Here is a 26551-nt window from a genome sequence, read left to right on the forward strand (position 1 = left end):
GAGCAAGGCTTTGAAGATGGGCAGGGAGGGGGCCTGGCGTATGGGCTCAGGGAGCTTATTCCAGGCATGGGGTGAGGCGAGGCAGAAAGGGCGGAGCCTGGAATTGGCGGTGGTGGAGAAGGGTACTGAAAGGAGGGATTTGTCTTGAGAGCGGAGGTTACGGGTAGGAACGTAAGGGGAGATGAGGGTAGAGAGGTAGGGAGGGGCTGTAGATCGAATTAGAGCACAACGGATCTGTAGCAGGCAAACTTCCACGAACACTTTGGCTGCTCTGATGCTCTGAAAGCAGCAAATATAACAGGTTGAAGAATTAACTTGCCCTAACTTGCCGTAATGATATTGATCCTGTACATCGCTATATAGCTCCAAAGATATATTAGCATGAGACTCCAATCAGTCCATTTGCTCCAGCTTGCTCCAGCTTCTCCCTGCTTGCTTGCTCCAGTCCATCTGCTCCAGCTTGTTCCAATCCGCCTGCTCCAGCTTCTCCCTGCTTGCTTGCTCCAGTCCATCTGCTCCAGCTTGTTCCAGTCCGCCTGATCCAGCTCCCTACTTGCTTGCTCCAGTCCATCTGCTCCAGCTTGTTCCAGTCCGCCTGATCCAGCTCCCTACTTGCTTGCTCCAGTCCATCTGCTCCAGCTTGTTCCAATCCGCCTGCTCCAGCTTCTCCCTGCTTGCTTGCTCCAGTCCATCTGCTCCAGCTTGTTCCAGTCCGCCTGATCCAGCTCCCTACTTGCTTGCTCCAGTCCATCTGCTCCAGCTTGGTCCAGTCCGCCTGCTCCAGCTTCTCCCTGCTTGCTTGCTCCAGTCCATCTGCTCCAGCTTGTTCCAGTCCGCCTGATCCAGCTCCCTACTTGCTTGCTCCAGTCCATCTGCTCCAGCTTGTTCCAATCCGCCTGCTCCAGCTTCTCCCTGCTTGCTTGCTCCAGTCCATCTGCTCCAGCTTGTTCCAGTCCGCCTGATCCAGCTCCCTACTTGCTTGCTCCAGTCCATCTGCTCCAGCTTGGTCCAGTCCGCCTGCTCCAGCTTCTCCCTACTTGCTTGCTCCAGTCCATCTGCTCCAGCTTGTTCCAGTCCGCCTGATCCAGCTCCCTACTTGCTTGCTCCAGTCCATCTGCTCCAGCTTGTTCCAATCCGCCTGCTCCAGCTTCTCCCTGCTTGCTTGCTCCCGTCCATCTGCTCCAGCTTGTTCCAGTCCGCCTGATCCAGCTCCCTACTTGCTTGCTCCAGTCCATCTGCTCCAGCTTGGTCCAGTCCGCCTGCTCCAGCTTCTCCCTGCTTGCTTGCTCCAGTCCATCTGCTCCAGCTTGTTCCAGTCTGCCTGATCCAGCTCCCTTCTTGCTTGCTCCAGTCCATCTGCTCCAGCTTGTTCCAGTCTGCCTGATCCAGCTCCCTACTTGCTTGCTCCAGTCCATCTGCTCCAGCTTGTTCCAGTCCGCCTGCTCCAGCTTCTCCCTGCTTGCTTGCTCCAGTTCATCTGCTCCAGCTTGTTCCAGTCTGCCTGATCCAGCTCCCTACTTGCTTGCTCCAGTCCATCTGCTCTAGCTTGTACAAGTCCGCCTGATCCAGCTCCATACTTGCTTGTTCCAGTCCATCTGCTCCAGCTTGTTCCAATCCGCCTGCTCCAGCTTCTCCCTGCTTGCTTGCTCCAGTCCATCTGCTCCAGCTTGTTCCAGTCCGCCTGATCCAGCTCCCTACTTGCTTGCTCCAGTCCATCTGCTCCAGCTTGGTCCAGTCCGCCTGCTCCAGCTTCTCCCTGCTTGCTTGCTCCAGTCCATCTGCTCCAGCTTGTTCCAGTCTGCCTGATCCAGCTCCCTTCTTGCTTGCTCCAGTTCATCTGCTCCAGCTTGTTCCAGTCTGCCTGATCCAGCTCCCTACTTGCTTGCTCCAGTCCATCTGCTCCAGCTTGGTCCAGTCCGCCTGCTCCAGCTTCTCCCTGCTTGCTTGCTCCAGTCCATCTGCTCCAGCTTGTTCCAGTCCGCCTGATCCAGCTCCCTACTTGCTTGCTCCAGTCCATCTGCTCCAGCTTGTTCCAGTCCGCCTGATCCAGCTCCCTACTTGCTTGCTCCAGTCCATCTGCTCCAGCTTGTTCCAATCCGCCTGCTCCAGCTTCTCCCTGCTTGCTTGCTCCAGTCCATCTGCTCCAGCTTGTTCCAGTCCGCCTGATCCAGCTCCCTACTTGCTTGCTCCAGTCCATCTGCTCCAGCTTGTTTCAGTCCGCCTGATCCAACTTCTCCCTGCTTGCTCCAGTCCATCTGCTCCAGCTTGTTCCAGTCCGCCTGATCCAGCTCCCTACTTGCTTGCTCCAGTCCATCTGCTCTAGCTTGTTCCAGTCCGCCTGATCCAGCTTCCTACTTGCTTGCTCCAGTCCATCTGCTCCAGCTTGTTTCAGTCCGCCTGATCCAACTTCTCCCTGCTTGCTCCAGTCCATCTGCTCCAGCTTGTTTCAGTCCGCCTGATCCAGCTCCCTACTTGCTTGCTCCAGTCCATCTGCTCCAGCTTGTTCCAGTCCGCCTGATCCAGCTCCCTACTTGCTTGCTCCAGTCCATCTGCTCCAGCTTGTTCCAGTCCGCCTGATCCAGCTCCCTACTTGCTTGCTCCAGTCCATCTGCTCCAGCTTGTTCCAGTCCGCCTGATCCAGCTCCCTACTTGCTTGTTCCAGTCCATCTGCTCCAGCTTGTTCCAGTCCGCCTGATCCAGCTCCCTACTTGCTTGCTCCAGTCCATCTGCTCCAGCTTGTTCCAGTCCACCTGATCCAGCTTCTCCCTGCTTGCTTGCTCCAGTCCATCTGCTCCAGCTTGTTCCAGTCTGCCTGATCCAGCTCCCTACTTGCTTGCTCCAGTCCATCTGCTCCAGCTTGTTCCAGTCCGCCTGATCCAGCTCCCTACTTGCTTGTTCCAGTCCATCTGCTTCAGCTTGTTCCAGTCCGCCTGATCCAGCTCCCTACTTGCTTGCTCCAGTCCATCTGCTCCAGCTTGTTCCAGTCCGCCTGATCCAGCTCCCTACTTGCTTGTTCCAGTCCATCTGCTTCAGCTTGTTCCAGTCCGCCTGATCCAGCTCCCTACTTGCTTGCTCCAGTCCATCTGCTCCAGCTTGTTCCAGTCCGCCTGCTCCAGCTTCTCCCTGCTTGCTTGCTCCAGTCCATCTGCTCCAGCTTGTTCCAGTCCGCCTGATCTAGCTCTCTACTTGCTTGTTCCAGTCCGCCTGCTCCAGCTTCTCCCTGCTTGCTTGCTCCAGTTCATCTGCTCCAGCTTGTTCCAGTCTGCCTGATCCAGCTCCCTACTTGCTTGCTCCAGTCCATCTGCTCCAGCTTGTTCCAGTCCGCCTGCTCCAGCTTCTCCCTGCTTGCTTGTTCCAGTTCATCTGCTCCAGCTTGTTCCAGTCCGCCTGATCCAGCTCCCTACTTGCCTGCTCCAGTCCATCTTCTCCAGCTTGTTCGTCCGCCTGCTCCAGCTTCTCCCTGCTTGCTTGCTCCAGTCCATCTGCTCCAGCTTGTTCCAGTCCGCCTGATCCAGCTTCTCCCTGCTTGTTCCAGTCCATCTGCTCCAGCTTGTTCCAGTCCGCCTGCTCCAGCTTCTCCCTGCTTGCTTGTTCCAGTTCATCTGCTCCAGCTTGTTCCAGTCCGCCTGATCCAGCTCCCTACTTGCCTGCTCCAGTCCATCTTCTCCAGCTTGTTCGTCCGCCTGCTCCAGCTTCTCCCTGCTTGCTTGCTCCAGTCCATCTGCTCCAGCTTGTTCCAGTCCATCTGCTCCAGCTTGTTCCAGTCTGCCTGACCCAGCTTTTCCCAGCTTGTTCCAGTCCGACTGATCCAACATGTTTATAATGTTGATTCACCATTTCATTTCTTACATGAACTTTTTTTTTCATTGCATATATTTTTCATGCATGCTGGCATTAATAGAAGTAACTATAATATATGTTAGGCAGAATATTTATTATACAAAGCCACTGTACTTGCAATGGAGATGGGGAAGGGAGCAATAAAAATACAGAAGATATAAAGACAGCATAAGTAAAATTGCATTTTTACTTGGGGGGGGGCAAAGAATAAGGAAAGAGGTGATGGGGACCAATTCAACATTTGCACCCACATTTGGAAGGGCGCCACCTCCCAGTCCCACCCCAAACTACATCTACGAAAGAGAGTCATAGGGCCCCTTTTACCAAGCTGCGGCAAAGGGGGGCTGGCGCTGGCATACGCTTTACACGCATGCCGAGGCCCCCTTTTACTGCAGCTGGAAAAAAGGGAAGGTCTCGCTTTCCTGCAGGAAGTAGCCGGGTGGCAAAACACTTGCTGCGCGGCCATTTCGGGAGGGGGGGAGCCCTTACCACCACCCACTGAGGTGGCGTAAGGGCTCCCGCACCAACCCGGAGGTAACCGGGCAGTGTGCAGCACTGACCAATTATTGCCGGACACAGTCCGGCGTTACAAAAAGAAATACATTTTTATAGTGCCGGAAATGACGGTGCGGTAGGGGTGGGAAGTACTGCCGGGCTGCTGCGGTAGCCTGGCGGAACTTCTGTTATAGCGAGCAGCAAGCCCGCGTTGGGCTTACCAGCGCTTAGTAAAAGGAGCCCAAAGTTTGGTAATGTCTATTAGAAGTTTTGGATATGTTTTTTCTGGAGTATGTGGGAGTTTCATATAGACACACACAAAAAAAACTTTGGCTGTCTAAAAATGCCTGAGTTGAAATGTATTTATTTATTTGTAGCATTTGTATCCCACATTTCCCTACCTATTTGCAGGCTCAATGTGGCTTACATTGCTCCGTAATGGTGATCACCAATTCCGGAAAAGAGAAATACATAGTTAAGGTGGAGGAGACAGAGTGGGTTAGGTATTCAGGTAAAGAAAGTTCATTTTCATAATAAGAAATAAAAGATATTGGATTAAACTTCATTCGTGATAAAAATTAGTTTGAACAATCAGGAATATTAAACTTCAAATCATGATAAATTAGTATGGACAATCAGGAAATAAAGAGTTACGTTTTGTGTAGATCCGGTGCATATTTTGTTAACTGGCAGTTAGGATGGGTTATGTTGGTATGCTTTTTTGAATAGGTTGGTTTTCAGTAACTTACGGAAATTAATTACGTCGTGGGTTGTTTTTATGGATTTTGGTAATTCATTCCATATTTGCGTGCTTATGTAGGAGAAACTGGATGCATATTTTAGTCCTTTGCAGCTGGGATAGTGAAGATTCAGGAACGTACGTGATAATCTAGTAGAGTTCCTGGTTGGTAGGTCTAAATAACATGTGCCATACATCACCCAACACTAAAAATTCAATTATCATAACACCATACCGTATAACAGTCTTCTGGACCTCAGTGGCAACTTTTTTCATACGGACTGCGATTTGCCTACTTCCTCTTCGTTCACTGTTTATTGATTACCAATCATAACTCCTTCATTGTAATCTCAAACTGATTAAAAATGTTTTTCTTTCTCTTAAATTATATATATATAAGCTCAACATCACTTATCTTAATTTTCTGATGGACCCGCTGCCAACATGGGCCACGTTTCACCTTTGGCTACATCAGGGTGCAGTCCTCAACTTCTAGTTTGGGCTGTTCTAACAACTCCCAGTGGCACTTTGTCATCTACTGAACCTATCCGAGATCTGCGTGCACATCCTGCAGTGTTCTGATAGGTTCATCATTAGAGGTAAGAGAGTCCCTGCCCCAAAATGTGCAGTACAGAAAACAACTTTTTCTTAAAAAGTTATTTGTCTCCTTTGGAGGGGCACAGTGCTATTAGTGTTAGATATGCACGGGAGAAAGTGAAACCTTTTCAGCTTGGCCGATTACTGAATTAAACCATTCGTGACTCCGTTCCCCATGTCAGTGCAATGTTTAGCAGTGACTTGATGATACAAAGATCACTTTTTATTTATTTATTTATTAAATTTACATTTTATTCCAAGTACAAATCTTGAAACGGAAAAAGATGATTATAAGTCAAAAAATAAAAATAGGAAATTAAATATTGCTTAGTAAGTTTAAGGTATTGATCTTTTTTTGCTCACCTTTAGTCCACAATTTGGAGACATTACTCTATACATAAAGAAACTAGATACATAAAATAACTGGAATATTATCTTATGTTACAATGAAAAGGCGGCTGAGAGGAAGTCCCAGGAATATATATAATTATTACGGAGCTGAAGTTATTATGGTCCTTGGTAGTAACATAGAAGACTCAGCTAGCTTAGCTTCCAAAAAAAGAATTTAAGTGCTTAGATTGAAAGAATACATATTTAACGGAATTTAACTTTAGGACACATTTACAAGGAAAGTTCAACCAAAATAAAGTGCCCAATTGCGTTGCTTTCGGGCATAATTTAAGGAACTCTTGTCTTTTCTTTGGTGTAGCCTTAGAGACATCCGGATACATTTTTATTCAAAGATCACTTTTAAGAGCTAGCTATAACAATAGTAATCTATCACAATAAAAGACATTGCCTGCAACCTGTTGGCTGACCCTAGTGTCTACCTACTGAAATTGATTAATACGATGACCACATTACTTTCTATAGTTAGATGTTTGAAAGGTTTTCCACTTTCCTCTGTATCAACACAAGCAAATAATTACCTGTGTGTGCTTAAAGATGTCTGAATGTGATGTATTTTTGTCAGCTAAAATAAATTACGCAGCTATGGATGTAAACGGGCAATTGTATGCTTCGGAATGCACAGCAGCAGACTGATGGAATCGTCTTGAAGGTTATGGCAAGGTCAAACACCTTAAGCTTCTGTTTGTCAGCTCATTTCCTTGTTCCATCTTTAAAACCCTCTTTATATGGTAATTAAAATACAGTTGCAACTCGGTGTTCTCGGGAATGAGCGGCGGGTTATATGTGTACAGTTTGGTACAGTGTAAACATTTCTTGATTACATCTAGAGCAGAAGCAGGAAATAATCTTGTGCAAAAACAAATGTTATGCCTCATTTATCAGCTTAAGCTTTCTGTTTGCATAAGAAGGAATATTGCATGCGGAAGACACTGCCCTGAAATTATGGGCTGATGGGAGCTACCCTACTTGAAGGAAAAGGTTGAGACACCCAAGACAGGCAATTGCAGAACAGGACATGAAATTCAATTAACAGTCCTGGGGATGCTATTAGTTATATAAGTACATAAGTAATGCCACACTGGGAAAAGACCAAAGGTCCATCGAGCCCAGCATCCTGTCCACGACAGCGGCAAATCCAGGCCATGGGCACCTGGCGAGCTTCCCAAACGTACAAACATTCTATACATGTTATTCCTGGAATTGTGGATTTTTCCCAAGTCCATTTAGTAGTGGTTTATGGACTTGTCCTTTAGGAAACCGTCTAGCCCCTTTTTAAACTCTGCCAAGCTAACTGCCTTCACCACGTTCTCCAGCAAGGAATTCCAGAGTTTAATTATGCGTTAATATGGGGGTCTTTTACAAAAGCATGTTACTGTTTTTAGTATGCGGTAATGATTAGCATGTGATAAACACTACAGATGCCCATAGGAGTATATGGGTGTCTCTAGTGTTTACTACATGCTTATTTTTAGCATGCGCCAAAAACGCTAGCACGCCTTTGTAAAGGACCCCACAGTGCTCATGGGCAGGTGGGAGGGAACAGGTTGGCTTGGCAACTTCCGCCTGCTGCTTTGGGCTTCCAGGTCATTGAAACCCTCTCCAGCTAGGACTACGTTGTCATTCGCTTTTACCCAAATGGGGGGAGGTGTTTTCCTATTTTTATCCGCTCATTCTTCTCCCGTAATAATCCAGGTAACAGTCCTAAGAAAGGGGCCACAGAATATGGCTGCCTTTTGGATTGTAATACACGTGTACCCTGAATCCAGGGATTATTTTATTTGAAAGTGCCAGTGGAAAAACAGCAAGCGCCAAAAGGCGGAGCACTACGGCTGGTGGAGGAGCCTCGGAAGAGTTTCAGATTTATTAGGTATTTGATACACTGCCCATTAGGAGCCTGATTGGTTTGCCAGTCAGTACAATGGAATTAGAGGACAAAACAGGAAAAAGGAAGTACAATCTTGATAGGATGGGGAGAAAAGAATTAACAGTAGTCATGAGAGATCGGCATCTCCATTGCTTCTCCTGAAATGTCCCCATCTAAGTGGCAGGGCAGCGAGTACTCAGGGAGGAAAGAATAATAATCAAAAGCGTCCTACAAAGGAAGTCTTTAATCCAGTATTACATTTCTCGAAGGAATTTTCCAAGTGAAGGTGGAGTGGGAGAATGTTCCATAACTTTTTCAGGATCTTGCCAGGTATTTGTGACCTGGATTGGCCACTGTTGGAAACAGGATACTGGGCTTGATGGACCCTTGGTCTGTCCCAGTGTGGCAATACTTACGTACTTATAAGCTGTACTAGTTGCACACTGCTTTGGGTGAATTTCCTCCTAAAGGCAATTAATGAATGTCTACCTTGTTAAACTAAATATTTCGGACCTAGTGGCATCTAAACTGAGATGCTTGAAAGATTGAACTATGAGACAAAGGAACCTGTGGTGGAGAAAATGGCTGGAAAGGGTTCCCAGGTCCAAGGAGCTGGCCACAGAGGAACTTGAAGCAGCAGGCACGGACCTCCAGGAGCTGCCAGATGAACCAGCTGGGGCTGAAGTGACAGGAACCAGGGCTTCTGCTCCCTCTCTACCAGCATCGCAAGCATGTTCAAAAGTCGCATGGAAATATCAGCCACAGCCAGGAAAAGTTTTCAAAATGCTGGAGAGAGGGAGAAGACAAATAATGAGAAGGGGAAGGGGCAGGAAAGAAAAGACAGGGGTAGATGCTGAGGAATGAAAGGGGAAGGGGATAGGTTGTTCTTTGATTATTTGTGCATTTTATAAATGTCATTTCATTTTCATTTATTAGTAGAGAATCCACAAACGTGGAGAACTCAACGAAATCCCACGGATAGTCACAATACAACAAAACAGTGGGTAAAAAACCAGGAGTTCCAGAGTAAAGATGAACCAAACTTTATTGATCAGTATATTGACTCGACACAACGTTGTGTTTCGGCCAAAGGGCCTACATCAGGAGTCTACAAATAAAAACAATATATAAGCAAAATATAAAAGAATATAACACTAAAAACAAATGATAATACATATATAATCTGATATTTGCATAGTTTTCAGATTATATATATGGTTCATCTTTACTCTGGAACTCCTGGTTTTTTACCCACTGTTTTGTTGTATTTTCATTTATAAAGCATTTCACGGTGTTATGACTGGGGATGTGAGCCCTTGTGCCCCGACTGAGCACGGCGACGATGGAGTGCACCGCACTCGGTCAGGCAGCCAGACAACCCCTAGTTTCACCTGCACTTAGCCACTATTCCCCAGGAGTTGAGCCCCTGGGTTCAAGGGGCTGGCAGGACTTCCGGAACCGGCGGGGTTGCAGGACCACCGACCAGACAGGTAGCCAACAGACACAGTCCAAGAGCCAGGAAAACAGTAGAGCTGAGAATAGTCAAAACACAGTCCAGGGTCAGAGGCAGGCAGCAACACAACGCGTGGTCAGGAAACAAGCCAAGGTCTGGAACACCGAAAATATTGGAAACAGGAACCGACAAGGATGTGGACCACGACCTTTACGCAGCAGAAGCCGAAGCAACGAAGGGCTGGAGGCAGTGCCTTAAGTAGGGAAGGAATTAGGCTCAAGCATGTGCAGCTGATCCAAGATGACTGCCCCCATCAGCAGAGTAGCACAACGCCCAAATATGGGCTTCCTTCCTGTTCTTGTATACAAGACGGCTGCCCCCTCCTGAGCTAGCCAAGATGGCTGCTGTCCTTGATCCAACCAAGATGACGGCTGCCAGAAATAGGAAACAGAAACAGATCCATCCTGGAGAAACCACATCCAAAATAGCCGGCTATCTCTGCCGGACCACGCCTCGTCAGCGAATCGGCCGCACAGGCCTGGAACCAGGTGAGGAACGTAACACATGGTCAATCCTAAGTGGTTTACAAGTTGAACACACAGAAAATCATAAATCAGTAAAATATACATGTCTTGAGAAACTTCTTTCGAAATGGTAAAAAGCTGTTAACATATCTAAGTCGTTCCACATTTTTGCTGCTATATAGGAAAAAGAAGATTGATAGATGCTCGTATATCTAACCCCCTTAATTGTTGGGAAATGTAAAATGAGAAAATCTCTCATTTTTTGAAATAATACCACAAATCGGAAGAGCTACCAATGAGAACATATATTGAGAGGCGGTTCCATATAGCATTTTGAAAACCGTAATACAAGCCTTAAAATTTACCCTAGCCTGAATGGGGAGCCAGTGGGCCTTCACCAATAAAGGAGTTGCTCTGTCAAACTTACCAGCTGAGCAGTGCGTTTTTTTCTAACGTAAAAGGTGCCGGTACTCAAATGCCAGGCCATCCTTCAGGGGTGAGGTGATCACCGAGGGACCCACCCCACAATGATCAGGCCCCCAGCAACCAGTCACAGAATCTATGGCAAGGCAGAATTGATGTGTAGGGCCTGAGCTCTTTCACATAAACTTGGGGACCATGGGTCAATTTTAGTAGACAATGAAAAAAGGTGCCGGTACTCAGTACCCCAAGTACCCCCACAAAAAAAGCCCTGCAGCTGAGTATATCAACCTAACTGGAAAAACCAAATATGAAAGCGCAAAACCCCTAAGAGAGAAACTTCACTGGCTCCCACTTAAGGAACGCATTGCGTTCAAGATTTGCACGATTGTACACAAAATCATTCACACAGACGCCCCTATCTACATGCTAAACCTCATGGACCTACCTCCCAGAAACGCCACAAGAACATCCCGCAAATGTCTCAATTTGCACTACCCCAGCTGTAAAGGACTAAAATACAAGCTGATGCATGCCACCACCTTCACTTACACGAGCACGCAGCTATGGAATGCATTACCTACAGACTTGAAATCAATTGACGATATAAATAACTTTCGCAAATCTCTGAAGGCATACTTCTTCAACAAGGCCTACAAAGAGAACCAATAGCTCTACTAATCCACTTTACCAACCCATCAGCCATGAAAGTCCACCTTCTATACTCACCCGCCTAACCACTTCCTTCTTTCTTCCCTTACTCAATCTCTGCACATTACTAAATGTATCTGATATCCTGGAATGTTAATGTCATAACAAAGTGATGTAAGCCACATTGAGCCTGCAAATAGGTGGGAAAATGTGGGATACAAATGCAATAAATAAATAAATATTCTGCGATGTTTGTAGATTCTTTAAGAGTAGACTTGTGCATATAGCAAGTTGCAATAGTCCAACTGGATCATTATCAGAGACTGGACCAACAACTTAAACTGATCATATTCAAAACAATGTCTTACTCTTTTTAAGCTACACAATGCTAAAAGAAACTATTTTTCTAAGCTGATTAAATCCTCATCTGACACTAGTAAACAACTTTTCTCTACCTTTTTTTCTAAATTTAGTCTTCGCGATTCACACAGGCACTCCGGGGCCTTCCCAGTCTGCCACGTCCGGCCCTCTCTGATGGAACTTCCTTTTGTGAGGGCCGGATGCGGCAGAGGGAAGTCCCTGCAGTGCCTGTGTGAATCGCAGACAGCCCAACAATGTAAACTGCAAGCACCGCAGTGGCGGCTGAAGAAGAAGCAGGAAGCGGCAGATGCTGGACCTGCGGGAGGAGAATGTAGGGAGCGATGCACCACGGCAACCCTGAGAGTTCACTGCAGCGCACCAGGGAACCACTGTTTTTTATTTTATTTTTTTATTTTTATTACATTTGTACCCCACGCTTTCCCACTCATGGCAGGCTCAATGCGGCTTACATATTATATACAGGTATTTATTTGTACCTGGGGCAATGGAGGGTTAAGTGACTTGCCCAGAGTCACAAGGAGCTGCCTGTGCCTGCAGTGGGAATTGAACCCAGTTCCCCAGGACCACAGTCCACCACTCTAACCACTAGGCCACTCCTCCACTCATTTACATCATTCCTTCAGAATCATACTTTTAAAATATCTATGACAAATGATCTGTATGCTTCATATTCCTTGTTGTGCGGAGTACCATGGGGGTTGATCCTCTCATCCCTTTTAACTTTTTTGTCAGTCTTTTGGCACTTTTGATACAAACTTTTGACCTGAGTGCCTATTATTATACAGACAATATCCCAGTGTGCGGCAGCAGCCAAAAAAACAAACAAACAGGATGCTAGGAATTATGAAAGGGATGCAAAATAAGACCAATAATGTTATAATGCTTCTGTATCGCTCCATGGTGCAACCTCACCTTGAGTACTGTGTTCAATTCTGGTCGCCGTATCTCAAAAAAGATAAAGCAAAATTAGAAAAGAAGAGCGACCAAAATGATAAAGGGGATGGAACTTCTCCCATATAAGGAAAAGGCTAAAGAGGTTAGGACTCTTCAGCATGGAAAAGAGATGGCTGAGGGGGGATATGATTGAGCTCTATAAAATCCTGAGTTGTGTAGAATGGGTAGAAGTGAACTGATTTTTCACTCTTTCAAAAAGTACAAAGACCAGGGGACGCTCATTGAAATTACATGAAACTAATTTTAAAGCAAATAGGAGGAAATATGTTTTCACTCAAAAAACAGACGCGCGTTTTTTGGGCGCGCGCAGAATCATTTTTCAGCGTGCCTGTAAAAAATGCCTTTTTAAAATTTTTGCCGAAAATGGACGAACGGCAAAATGAAAAGTTGCTGCGCGTCCATTTTGGGTCTGAGACCTTACCGCCAGCCATTGACCTAGCGATAAGGACTCACGCAGTAACCGGGGTGGTAATGGTCTATGCATGTAAAATGCCGATTACCGCCTGCGCGCCAGAACTTTCCAGGGCACGTAGCCGACGCGCGTCAAAAATGAAACTACCGCAAGGGCCACGCGGCATCCGGCCGGTAACTCAAAATTGACGCGCTTTGGGCGCACGTCATTTTGGACGAGGCAATGGAGGGCTCTTTTGAGCAGGGACTGTCTCTCTCTCTCTTCATGTTTGACTGTACAGCGCTGCGTAAATCTGGTAGCGCTTTAGAAATGTTGAATAGTAGTAGTAGTAGTAGTTACATGACTTGCCCAGGGCCACAAGGAGCTGCAGTGAGAATCAAACCTGGTTCCCTGGCTTCTCAGCCCACTGCATCAACCATTTAGTCTGTTCCTCCACTCCATGCAAAAAAGAATCACTACCTTTTGAAAAGTATTAATCCACAAACGAACCTTTTCTGGAGGTGCGAAGGCGGTAGAACGAGAGGACATGAAATGAGATTGAAGGGAGGCAGACTCAAGAAAAATGTCAGGGAGCATTTTTTCACAGAGAGAGTAGTGGATGCTTGGAAAATTCGTTTATTAATGGAAACGGAAAACCAGATACATAAAAGCTAAAAGGTACATAAATACCCCTCAATCCCCTATTTACAAAGACAGACCAAACCCCCTACCCCCCCCAACACAGTCAAATAAATTCAAACAAATTCAAGGTGGCTTCAATCGCACATGTTTCCACCATTTGCAAAATGTACCCCTCCCTACTTCTACCCGCTCCCAACGTGCCACTTCCCACACAGCTCCAACAATATCCCAGCTAACCCGTTCTACTGACCTGAACTCCTGGCGCAGGGAGACTCCGCACCGTGCCATCCAAAGATAGAAACGGACAATGACCGTCCCTGGGTCCAAGCCCCCCGACCCCTGCCCCCGCCCATACACCCAATCCGCATAAGAGTAGGTGCAAAAGCTGGGGATATGATGGAACATCTTGCAAAGGATGTAAAAAGAACTGAAGCGGTGCAAAGAAAAGCTACGAGAATGGTAAGGGATTTGCGTTACAAGACGTATGAGGAGAGACTTGATGACCTGAACATGTATACTCTGGAAGAAAGGAGAAACAGGGGTTCAAATATTTGAAAAGTATTAATCCGCAAACAAACCTTTTCCGGAGGTGCGAAGGCGGTAGAACGAGAGGACATGAAATGAGATTGAAGGGGGGCAGACTCAAGAAAAATGTCAGGAAGTATTTTTTCACGGAGAGAGTAGTGGATGCTTGGAATGCCCTCCCGCGGGAGGTGGTGGAAATGAAAACGGTAACAGAATTCAAACACGCGTGGGATAAACATAAAGGAATCCTGTTCAGAAGGAATGGATCCTAAGGAGCTTAGCCGAGATTGGGTGGCAGAGCTGGTGGCGGGAGGCGGGGATAGTGCTGGGCAGACTTATACGGTCTGTGCCCTGAAGAGGACAGGTACAAATCAAAGTAGGGTATACACAAAAAGTAGCAAATATGAGTTTGTCTTGTTGGGCAGACTGGATGGACCATGCAGGTCTTTTTCTGCCGTCATTTACTATGTTACTATGTTACCTAGCATCTGTTTTGCCTCCACGTATGATGCTTTAATTACAGCAGCATATGCCTTTCTCAGACTTCTTGTATTACGAGAAATAGATAAGGTATAAGGAAAGCAAGTCAAATACTGTTGTCTTAATTACCTCAGATACATTTTTCATTTTTATAGTGGTTTCACATATTTGATTTTATACTTCAGATAAGAAAAATGTACAGTAAATATTCAGAGACAGCATGTCACAGCTGTCAGGGTATCCTCACAAGTTAATAAATGATCAGCTATTTCGCTACCTAGGGAGAACCTGCAGTATAAAAGCCAGAAAAAAAAATCTATAATCCGAAACCCATTAATTCCTCCCACAGGACTAAAGCTCCTAAAGTAAGTTTGTCACTACAAGTTACAACTGAATGTTCCTAAATCCCGTTGTTAACGCAGCACTGGCGTCCCTGAAGAAGAATTTTGAAACAGGGATTTCTGTTGGACGTCTGGAACAGTCAGTGAAATAGCGACAAAATCTGAATGAAGATAAGTTCGCTCCTTTCTGCTCCCTTATATTCTTCTGCTTTTTTTGTGTCGTGTATGAACGCTCTTTATTATACATTTTTGGATTTAGCTTTTTTAGTCAATGGATTTAGGGATTTTTGTGTATATGGACGCCTATTGCATGTTTTTCACACTCCTGGTGTAACATTATTAAATAGAACATTTTAGAAATAAAATAAGATTCAGATATATTAAAATAAATTAAGGGTTAGAAATATAGGGAGTATCTATGATGTACAGAGCTTTCAAGTGAGCTGTTTTGCGGCTGAACTCGTTGAAATTTAAGCTCGGCTGTTGGGTCAGCCTTTACTGATCTCCTTTCTGTTCCCCTTTCTAACAAAGTGTTACAGGATTGTGCATTTCTCTAGGTATCTGATATACCTTTTTTTTCGAGATTGACTAGTTTTGATTTTGGATGTTTTTTTGTCTCTCCCTTGGGGTGTTTTTTGTAGTTGGTAGTCCTAAATTAACAACCCAACAGTAACACAGGTACAATGTCTTTCAGGTTTCCAAGATGTCCTCCAGGAAGGCGTGGTTAGCTGGTACCTTTTTCCTACTGTGTGTGTCCACTTCAGTCACACAAGACAGCAAGGCTCTTGAAGGCATTTTGGCTGATGTAGCCAACATACAACGGGTAAAGGATGTGACTAAAATTCTCAATCTGAATGACATTTTTGCAAGAAAAGGTAAGAAATCTATTTATTAAAGCAATGATATGGCTCTTCTGGTTGGCTTCTTCAAGGCCAATATGGTGTATAGTCAAATCATTTCATTGAAAACATACTTATTGTCCAATATTAGTTAGAAATAATACATCTGACTACATTCTCTCTCTTTTAAAAACCAGAAATTATTTAACAATACATATACTTAAGTCTCTAATTCAAATCCCACAAGTGGAGTGGAGGAGTGGCCTAGTGGTTAGGGTGGTGGACATTGGTCCTGAAGAACTGAGTTCAATTCCCACTTCAGGCACAGGCAGCTCCTTGTGACTCTGGGCAAGTCACTTAACCCTCCATTGCCCCATGTAAGCCACATTGAGCGGGGTACAAATGTAACAAAAAAAAAGTAATCCCAGTTTTCACAGGTTTCACTCCTTTTAAAGTAATAATTTGAGGAAATATTTCTGAGGAAAACTTTAGGAGTCATACCCGGAACTCTGGGAAAAACAATAATCTCGATATTAATCATCTATAATAATATTCATTTTATTATTCAAAGTTTCTGTGTACACCTATTTTTAACACACGCTAAAAACGCTAGCACGACAAAGAAAAAGACCCCCTTAACAAGCTCTTGTACCCGAGTCTATTTCACACTCATTCAACTATATGGGAATTTGAACCTGCAAATTCCAAAGTTACACGGCTTGCTGATACAGGTAGACGCTTCGCAGGGCAAGGCTTGGTTCTGCGCTTTTTCCTATCACTTGCTTTCTTCTCATAGGTTGTATATCAGAAAGAAAACATTAATCTTTGCTTTATTATCTATGGGGTCTTTTTACTAAGCTGCAGGAAAAAGGGGCCTGTGGGGGGGGGGGTCATTTTACTCATGTGCCAGATCCCTTTTTACCTCAGCAGGTAAAAAGCCCCTCCAAAAATGGCCATGCGGCACCATAACTCTTACTGCACGGCCATGCAGCAGGGAGCACTTACCGCTACCCACTGAGGTGGCGGTAAGGGCTCCTGCGGTAATCTGGCGGTAACGGTGCAGCCTGCGGCGATGCCCGATTACCGCCTGGTGCTAGAAATTTTTTTTTATGGCACACCGGAAATGGTGCATGTTCAAGCCAGAACTACCGATGGCGGCCATGTTGGGCTAGTTCCGATTTAGCATGCCGTAAGCCCGCGTTGGGCTTACCGCCGCTTTGTTAAAAGGGCCCCTATGTTTTTTTTCTTATGAAGAATTGAGAATTTTCAATGTAATCTTTTTTATATTGTTGGAACTCAATGGATTCAAAAGCCTTTACCCTATGTTGGAGAGGGGTAGAGATTGGAAGGGGCTTCTTGCTCTCCTTCCTAGCATCGTGCCCCAAGTTGACACAGGTGGTCCTTTTGCTGGTTGAGGTTTGGAGGAGGAAAAGTCCTTCACCGCTGAACCCCTGATACTAAGGTCATCAAAGGCCAAGTAACAGGGGGAGTGTTCTTCCTCCATCCTAGACATCTAGAGAGGCATTTTTGATATGACATCTGAGTCCAACTTTGGACGTTTTGCTTAAAACATCCAAAATTCAAGTGAGAATATAGTTATTTTCAAAACTGAAAAACGTCTATCTTTTTTTTTCTTTTGAAAATGGTTATTTGCTAGATGCGTTTATCTTTTTGGTCCATTAAAAAAAAAAAAAAAAAGTCCAGGTGAAAAACGCACAAAATCAAGCCATTGGGATGTAGGAGGAACCAGCATTGTTAGTAGAGTGGGCACACAAACATCTCAGCAGAGCAGTGAAGCACCCTAGGGAGCACTGCAGTGGACTTCACATAAAAGCTCCAAATTACACATCTTACCGTTATCCCCTTATAGTGTATGGTGAACCCTCCAAAACTCAACAAAAATCTACTGTACCCAACTGTACACTACTATAATAGCCCTTATGGCTACAGGTGTCAACTATATGTGGGTACTGTAGGTTTTTGGTGGGTTTTGGATAGCTCACACTTTCCACCACAAGTGTAACAGTTAAGGTGGATTATGGGACCTATACGTCTAGCTCCATCTATACCTGTATTCAAATCTATGCTGAAAACCCACCTTTTCACTGCTGCTTTTGGCTCCTAGCCACAATTGCCCTCCCCTTGTCCTTTCCTCCCTTCTCACCCATTACTTCCCTCACCCGTAACTGTCTTGTCTGTCTGTATTATTTAGATTGTAAGCTCTTTTGAGCAGGGACTGTCTCTTTGTATCAGGTGTTCAGCGCTGCGTGCGTCTGGTAGCGCTATACAAATGCTAATCAATATATATAAAAGGCGAGTGTCGTACTCACTCGCAAATGCGCAGTAGAGACCTTCTCTGCCCCGCCCCCGCGTCAATACGTGATGACGGGGGCGGAACAGAGAGGGTCTGTAGTGCGCATTTGCGAGGGAGGGACACCGCCGTCGCTAACGCTCCCCCCACCCAAAGTCGCCGCCACCGCCACCCACCCTCCACCCGGTCAAGCCCTCGCTCCGCTACTGAAACAGCAAGGGTCCGGGAACACAGCACTGAGCTCTGCTGAGCTGCCGTTGGCCTTCTTTCTTCTTCTCTGCCTGTGTCCCGCCCTCGACGATGTTACGTCACACGAGGGCGGGACAGGCAGAGAAGAAGAAGGAAGGCCAACGTCGGCTGCTCAGCAGAGCTCAGTGCTGCGTTCCCGGACCTTCGCTGTTTCAATAGCGGAGGGGCCCAGCCGGGTGGAAGGTGGGTGGCGACGGCTCTGGGGGGGGGGGCAGCGGCGAACTCGGTGGCGCGGGGGGGGGCCTTTCAACCCCCCCTTCCTATAATAGCCCATTTTTACGGGCTCAAAGGCTAGTAATAATAATAATGGGCCCGGGTCCCCTTCTCTGCATTGCACTGCACCAACCACTAGGCTACTCCAGGCACCTGCTTGATAATAGGACTGGCTATAACACCTGAAGCTGTCATAGAGGCTGGTATGTACTGTTTCTTTTACATTTTGGGGGGGCTGAGAGGGGGTCAGTGACCACTAGGGGAGCAAGGGGAGCATTCCTTTATTCCTCCAGTGGTCATCTGGTCATTTAGGGCACTTTGATTGTGGCTTATTCGTTCTAAAAACAGGTCTAGCTCAAAACATGTTAGTTTTAGACCTGGACATTTTTTTTGTTTGTTCCATTATGGCTGAAAAACGTCCAAGCCTTAGGAATGCTCAAATTCCGCCCTTAACATGCCCCCAACACGCCCCCTTGACATTTGGATGCACTGTGGATAAACAGCATAGAAACATGTCTAAAAAAATAGGTTTCAAAAATACTGAGTTGGCCATTTTTGTGAGAAAAACGTACATCCTGCAAGAAACTGCTAAAAAGGCATTACAGGCTGTAGCTCTGTGTTATTTGTGTTGATGTGTCCTAAATCATTTTCCTAATGTCAAATATATGTCGTGATCAAAAGTGTGTATTGTTTGTGCGTGCTGTGCTCTGTGTAGCGGTGGAAATGGCACAAACAGCTGCTGTTCTGTGGCAGGGGCGTAGCCAAACCAGAGGCGTATCTGGACTCCGGCGGTAGGGGGGCCAGAGCCAGAGGGAGGGGGCACATTTTAGCCTGCCCCCCCGCCGCCATTGCCAGACCCCCCCGCCACCGACTCTCTCCACCCCCCCTCCCGCCGCCAACCCTCCCCCTCTGCCGTCGCTTACCTTTGCTGGTGGGGGACCCCAAGCCCCCGCCAGCTGAGGTCCTATCTTCCGTTGCAGCAGGCTGCAAGTTGCAAAGCTTCCTGTTCTTCTGAATCTGACGTCCTGCGCGTCAGACTCAGTTTCAAATTCAGAGTCTGACGTCCTGCACGTTGTACGTGCAGGACGTCAGACTCAGAAGACCAGGAAGCTTTGCAACTTGCAGCCTGCTGCAACGGAAGATAGGACCTCGGCTGGCGGGGCTTGGGGTCCCCCGCCAGCAAAGATCGGCGACGGGTTGGCGGCGGTAGGGGGGTCCAGGCCAAAATATGTGGGGGCCCAGGCCCCTGTGGCCCCACACAGATACGCCCCTGAGCCAGACAGTCAATTTTGGGTGGGCCTGTCCAAGGTGGGTGGACATGGAATTCATGCCCTCCCCCCGTCCCTAGCCCCCCTCTGCTCTGCTCTTCATCCCTCCCTCCACCTGCAAGCCCACAATATTAAATACCTGAGCAGGAGGGGATCTACAAACCCCGCCAGCTGGAGATTTCCTCCTGCTCAAACAGTCAGCGCTCTTCCAAACAAGCCAGCAGCACTCTCCTTGAGTTGATGCCACGGCCAGCAGGCTGTGTGTGCGTGAAAACTAAGCATGTGAAGAGGGGCTGGTGTTGGTTTCAGCTCGAGGCAAGTGCTGCCAGCTGCCGTTTGAAAGAGCACTGGCTGCCTGAGAAGGAGGAAATCTTCAGCTGACGGGGTTTGAAGACCGCTACAAGCCATAGCAAGAGTGTACCATTTTGGGTGGGCCAGAGTCCAAATAGGGTGGGCCCTGGCCCACCCATGGCTACGCCACTGTTCTGCTTAACTGAGATGGGACAAGAGGCACTGAAACCCTGCTGATTCTAAGCAAGGGCTATCCCGAAAAAAAGGGGTGGGGGAGAGTTTCTATCCAACATTTTTCCCCCCTCTAAATAATGGGTTTTGCTTCCTGCAGTAAAGATAGGCTCGTCAATTAGAACTAGACAGAGTTTGGAAGAACAGAAATAGGACTATGATATTTGGGTTACGGTACAGTGATGACTGAATAACAAGCTGCTCATTTTCAAAGCACGTAGATACCTCAAAATGCCCCAAAATATCTGTCTGCCAAAAAAGTCCAAATAATAATTTTGGAAAGGCAGAAAAAAAAAATAAATATCCAGCACTGCAGTGGGGGCAGGTAAGAAGCATGTTTTGGGGAGGGCGGGACGTCCAACAGCAATAACTGAACGGGAAGAAATGTCCAAGTCTTAGATTTAGGACATCCTACGTTAGACCTGTTTCAATCACGTACAGGCTAAAAAAAATGTGTTTTGATAGAGCAGCTGATCACTGCAGGGATCCTCCATAATTTCCCCGGTGGTTACTGTCCCCCTCCCTCTCCCCTAAAAGTGAAACTAGAAAGGAATACCAGGCTCCAGGACAGCCTCAGGTATTACAGGCATTCTGACAAAAGCAGAAAGCAAGTGTGAGAAACAGCCCAGTGGTTAGTACAGTGGACTTGAAACCATGGGCTCCTGGTACAAATCCCACTTTAATTCAATTTTGTTTTGAAATTGTGAGCCCTCCAGGGATAGAAAAATGCCTACTGCACTTTAATATATAAGACATCTGGAAGCCTGAAGGATATTGAAGTGGTGGTGTACATTCAAGTACAGTACATATTTTTCTGTTCCTGGAGGGCTCACAATTTCAAAATAAAAGAGTTCAAGTGGAATTCAAACCAGGGTCCCTTGCTTTAAAGTCCACTGCACCAGTGGCGTAGCTGTGTGGGGCCATGGGGGCCTGGACCCCCCAAATTTCCTCTAGACCCCTGGTTTTGCTGACGGGGGTCCCCAACCCCCGCCAGCTGACAGGGCTGCCGAGAGACTGGGCCGGGCCCGGGTCAAGGCCGCCCCGCCTCCACCCCCCCGCTACTGCCTCCCCCCTTCGCTCTCCCTGCCACTGCCGCCCCCCCGTCGCTCCCCCTGCCGCTGCAGTCCGCGGTCTCACCTGCCTGCCTCCTCGGCTCTGGGCCCTCTTCATTCAAAGCAGCAGTCGCAGATCTCGTCTCTTCTGGCCTTCCTTCCCTGTGTCCCGCCCTCGTCTGATGTAACTTCTGGTTTCCGCGAGGGCGGGATACAGGGAGGGAAGGGCAGAAGAGAAGCGATCTGCAACTGCCGCTTTGAATGCAGGGGGCCCGGAACCGAGGAGGCAGGCAGGTGAGACTGGGGACTGCAGCGCCGGTGGCCTGACCCCGGCGCCAGGCCGCCCTTGGAGGCCCAGGCCCGGGGAATTTTGCCCCCCAGCCCCCCTCTCGGCGGCCCAGCCAGCTGAAGCATTGTCCAGCACTAGTCTTCTGCACTGCCACATTGCCTGCCCTGCTCTGTCTTCCCCTTACGTCCGGCACGCTCCTTTTAGTGAAACTGAGCATGCTCTATTTCACTAAAAGGAGTGTGCAGGATGTGAGGAGGGGAAGACAGAGCAGGGTGGCACCGGAGACCGGTGCTGGACAACACTTCAGTTGTGGGGGCTGGGGACCCCCACCAGCAAAGGTATTTGCTGCGGCAGCGGGTGGGGAGCAGCAGGGGGGTCAACAGTGAGGCGGCAGACCAGAATGTGCCCCCCCCACCTCAGTCTCTGGTCCCTTCCCACAGCGACATCTGGCTACGCCCTTGCACTGCACTACCACTAAGCTACCCCTCTGCTCTGCATGGATTTCTGTATGGCCACTTTTCTTTTTCAAAATGATGCCAGAAAGACATCCCTGTCCCTAGATTTTTGCTGTTTAAAAGTTGGATGTTTCATTTTTGAAAGTGGCTATTCATTGTGGACGTTTCAAGCATAAAAGTCCATCTCGCAGCCATTTTTGAACAGATAATCTGGAAGCTTTTCTTGTTTGAAAATGGATGAGATAAACATTTTTTGGATGTAATGAGCAGGATGTTTCAATTTTGACTGTTATTAGTACAGTACTCAGTCTATCTTCCTGTCTCTGAAGGATGAAATGACTGGGGTAATCTAAAGCAATATTCACTGTTGTACCGACCCTTTTTTTTTAAAGCCCCATGTTGGTACCAAACTGATTACTGTAACCCATGAAAATAAGACTAGGACACTCATTTTCAAAAGAGAAAAAGGTCTCAAAAGTGGCAGATGGACCGTATTTTTCACAAAAACATGTGTCACGATTCTCAAAATTCATTTTTGAGACTTTTTCTCTGCAGTTGGTCTAAATTGCAAGATGGCATGTTGGGGCATGTTTCGGGTGGGATTTGGGCAGGCCAAGAATTTGGACGTTTCTCAGTGATAATGGAACAAGGTAAAAATGTCTAGGGTAAAAGTTGGGATCTAAGACATGTTTCAAATCACAACTAAGTCCCAAAAAGATGACCACTGGAGGGATTAATAGGGGGGAGTCTAGGCAGAGGTTTAGGAAGATAAGGGCTCCTTTTACTAAGCCATGGTAAAAAGTGGCTTGTGATAGTGTAGGCGCGGGTTTTGGGCGCACGCAGAAATATTTTTCAGCGCATGTACCAAAAATACCTTTTTTAAATTTTGGCTGAAAATGGACGTGCGGCAAAATCAAAATTGCCGCACATCCATTTTGGGTGTTTGACTTTACCGCCAGCCATAGACCTAGCGGTAAGGAATCTGCATGGTAAGGACCTGCGCACGTCCGCTAAGCACATTTGAAAATTAAAAACATTTTCCAGACGTGTGTAGCAGACGCGCCAAAAATGAAATTACCGCAAGAGGCACGTGGTAGTCGGGTGGTAAGTTCATTTTGGCGCACATTGGGCGTGCGTAGAGCCTAACGCGGCTTAGTAAAAGGGGCCCTGAATTTCCTCCTAGCTCCTACTTCTAATCTTTCTCCTTTTGTCTTGTCAGCTGCACTTTGCTTGTTTCTGCTTCAGATTGCTGACTGCTGAATTAAGCACGAGAAAATAACGAACATTGCTGCTGAAGCTGACAACCGGTTGTGTGAAAGATTTTCTTGGGTAAGCCCTTCACTCAGGAGGAAATGTTATCCCCCATACTGAGTGTCCGGAAGGACTCACCATCCCTTCTGGGACACCACCCCTTTAATCCGCCAGTGACAGTACATACTAGGCTAAATGAGTTTCAGATGTCATGGCCACTTCTATTACAGCAGCAAGCTGGTCCAAGGAGTAGGCTAGTGGTCAGTGCAGTGGACTGTAGAGAAAGGGACCCAGGCCCATAACCCACTCTAACTAGTACACTTATGGTGGAAATTGTGAGCCCTCCAAAACCCACCAAAAACCTAGTGTACCCACATATAGGTGACACCTGCAGCCATTAGGGCTATTATAGTGGAGTACAGTTGGGTACACTAGGTTGTGGTGCGTTTTGGAGGTCTCACAATACAATAAAAGAGAGCGACAGTGAGATGTGTACCTGGGAGATTTTAGGTGAAGTCCACTAGGGTGCTCCACAGCTCTGCTGGGATGTCTGTGTGGCAAGTTTACCAAGAATGCTGGCTCCTCCTACATCCCAGTGGCTTGATTTTGTGCATTATTTTCACATGGACTTTTTTTTTTTTAATGGTACCTAGAGAAAGATGCACTGAGCATGAAAACATCTAGAAAATAGCGATTTTCGACCCAAAAAGTTACACATTTTTCTGGTTAGCAAAACGTCTCAAATTGGACTTAGATGTCATACTGAAAATGCCCCTCCACGACTCATAAAGAGTGACTTAGGAAGAGACAGGTTTCAAAACAGAATGAGTGACTACTGCAACAGACACAAATGTGAAAGAAATAAAAGGAGTTGAAAGTTATAAAATAAATGAGATTAATGAGGAGCCCCCTAAGAGGAAGCAGAAATCTGTTAAGGAATCACAGCTAAAAATGCAGTGCAAACTTTGGGCCCCTTTTACTAAGTCGCGTGTCTACGCGCGCCCAACGTGAGCCAAAATGAACTTACCGCCTGACTACCAAATTACTCTTGTGGTAATTTCATTTTTGGCGCGCGTCCGCTATGCGTGTCTGAAATATATATTTTTTATTTGCGGATGCGCGCCAAGTGGCATCTGACGCGGGTACATCGTTACCGCGCAGATTCTTTGGCTGGTGGTAAGGTCAGACATCCAAAATTTTGATTTTGCCGCACGTCCATTTTCGGAAAAAAGGCATTTTTGGTACGTGCGCTGAAAAATATTTCTGCGTGCGCCCAAAACCCACAAGCCACTTTTTACCGCGGCTTAGTAAAAGGACCCCTTTGCTGCTTTGGTGCTCTTTCTAATTTCATGGTAATTTTCCGGATATTGAGTGGCCCTCACATAGAAATACCAGCTGCACCTTTAAGTAACTCACCTTAATTTTGGATTTGGAACGAAGTTTGATACTGCTGTAAAAACACAAGGCTACATGACCCACCATGAAACCAGATCTCTTGTTTTATCCCAGTCTTTTACACCAAGGACTGTGAAGAGCTTTATCAGTTAGGTCACAAGGAAAGCGGCCTTTACGTCATCCGCCCAGAAGACTCTCCGAAGCTGGTGGTGCAATGCTATTTCCATGATTGCGGCGGGTGGACGGTAATTCAAAGGAACAGCTTCAACACTGAGATCGCATGGAACGCAAAGTGGACGATCTACAAGTACGGGTTTGGCAACATTGAGTCAGATCACTGGCTCGGCAACCACTACATCTATCTCCTGACGAAACAGAAGTGGAACAAAATGAGGATCGTTTTAACCGATGCCGGTAACAACACCAAGTATGCGGAGTATGACAGCTTTCTACTGGACGATGAACAACATGGCTATCGGTTAAGGTTGGGGGCGTATCAGGGTGAAGCAGGAGACTCTCTTTCATCAGACTCCTTACAGAACGAACACGATAACATGCAATTTTCCACCGAGGATGGCGACCACGACAGATCAAGTGACAGAAACTGTGCAGATCTCCATGGAGGTGGCTGGTGGTTCGATTCTTGCTATGACGCACAGTTAAATCGTCAAAATGGGATCCATTGGGCCACCCTATGTAATCACAATTGTAGAAACTCACTCATGCTGATAAAACCTATTCACATGTACTGCCACAGGGTTTAGAAATAGCGTCTTTATTAACTGAGATTTAGTAATCGATGTGTATCGATTAAAAATAACTAACTGATCTGCTAAGAGCTAGAGTTTTCTTTGTGTTAGCAAAATTGTTTCTTATATTTTAAAAAGGTCACATTTCCATTCTAATTCTTACAAAATCTATTTCCACTCTGTAAGATACATGGATTAACTCTGCAAGTGGCATTTACCTAATGAACCAGAAACAACTTCTTTGCTGCGTGCAGTGAAATAAATTCATTTTGCAAACACAAAATGTCTCTTTCTAATCATTTATCGAGGCTCAAGTCTCTTTGTAAAGCTCTAATGTATGGCCTGTCCTAATTTACAAGCCATAAGTAGATTGAAGTGGGGAAAGAGTGCTGGTCTTCCTTATTTTGGGTGGTCATGTTGGGAAAAGACCTTCAAAAGTGAGAACAAAGACCATCATCAGACAAAGCAGTTTGTACCCTAGGCATTCAGGAGGTCCTTCAATGAAGGGACTCTTAAACGATGAAGCCAGCTCAGATACTCAGGCACATTCAGAGTACTAAAATGAAGTCTGCTCCACTTCACTCTTCTTTCCTCTTTAGCCAACCTCCCCTCAAACCCATTCAACTCAGTTTCAATCCTACTTGCCTCCATCATCCTCTCCCCACCCCCAGTTTCCTTCCAGAGGATTGATGGTGGTGCTGCCTATGAACAGTTTTCTACCAGCACTTTGTGGTTCAATGAACTTGAGTCACATGGAGCTCAAACATCTGTGCTGTTTGCACTTCCTTACGAGAATCGTGCCACCATATAAGAGCCGTGCTGTTTTCCTCTGACACTGAGTAGCGGTTCTGGAGAAACTGAGAATGTATTGGAGAAAGAGTCAGGAAACCAGCACTGGCTCTCAGGGTTCACAACAAACATTGCTTGAGGGCAGATTTGATACATACATCCAAATATCTTCCGCGCTTTGATACTGTTCCAGAAGACATAATTTTCTATGGAATGAGAAACCGAAAGACAATGGGTCACCATATGATGCTGAAGAGAGGGAAACATCAAAGGAAATGTGAGAAAAAAATACTGATCACTGAGATGGTGTTGGCCAACCTTTGAACTGTCTTGCAGCTGAGGTTTCAGAAGGCCAAAAAATGCCAAAATTCAAGCGTGCAGAACTACAGACTGGGTAGATTAAGTTGTCCTTAGCTGCCAACATCTTCTGTGTGATTCTAAATAGTTTCTCTCATTTAATT

General features: G+C 46.5%; 1 protein-coding gene across 1 annotated transcript; it reads left to right on the plus strand.

The window, feature by feature from the left end:
* The first annotated feature begins 15411 nt into the window (after positions 1-15411).
* LOC115475144 (fibrinogen-like protein 1-like protein) lies at positions 15412-25316 on the plus strand. The gene is made up of 2 exons (XM_030210884.1): positions 15412-15583; positions 24667-25316. The coding sequence occupies exons 1-2, from the start codon at positions 15412-15414 to the stop codon at positions 25314-25316; spliced, it is 822 nt and encodes a 273-aa protein (XP_030066744.1).
* The last annotated feature ends 1235 nt before the right edge of the window (positions 25317-26551 follow it).

The sequence above is a fragment of the Microcaecilia unicolor genome, chromosome 7 (genome assembly GCF_901765095.1).
Source record: "Microcaecilia unicolor chromosome 7, aMicUni1.1, whole genome shotgun sequence".
NCBI classification, from domain to species: Eukaryota; Metazoa; Chordata; class Amphibia; order Gymnophiona; family Siphonopidae; genus Microcaecilia; species Microcaecilia unicolor.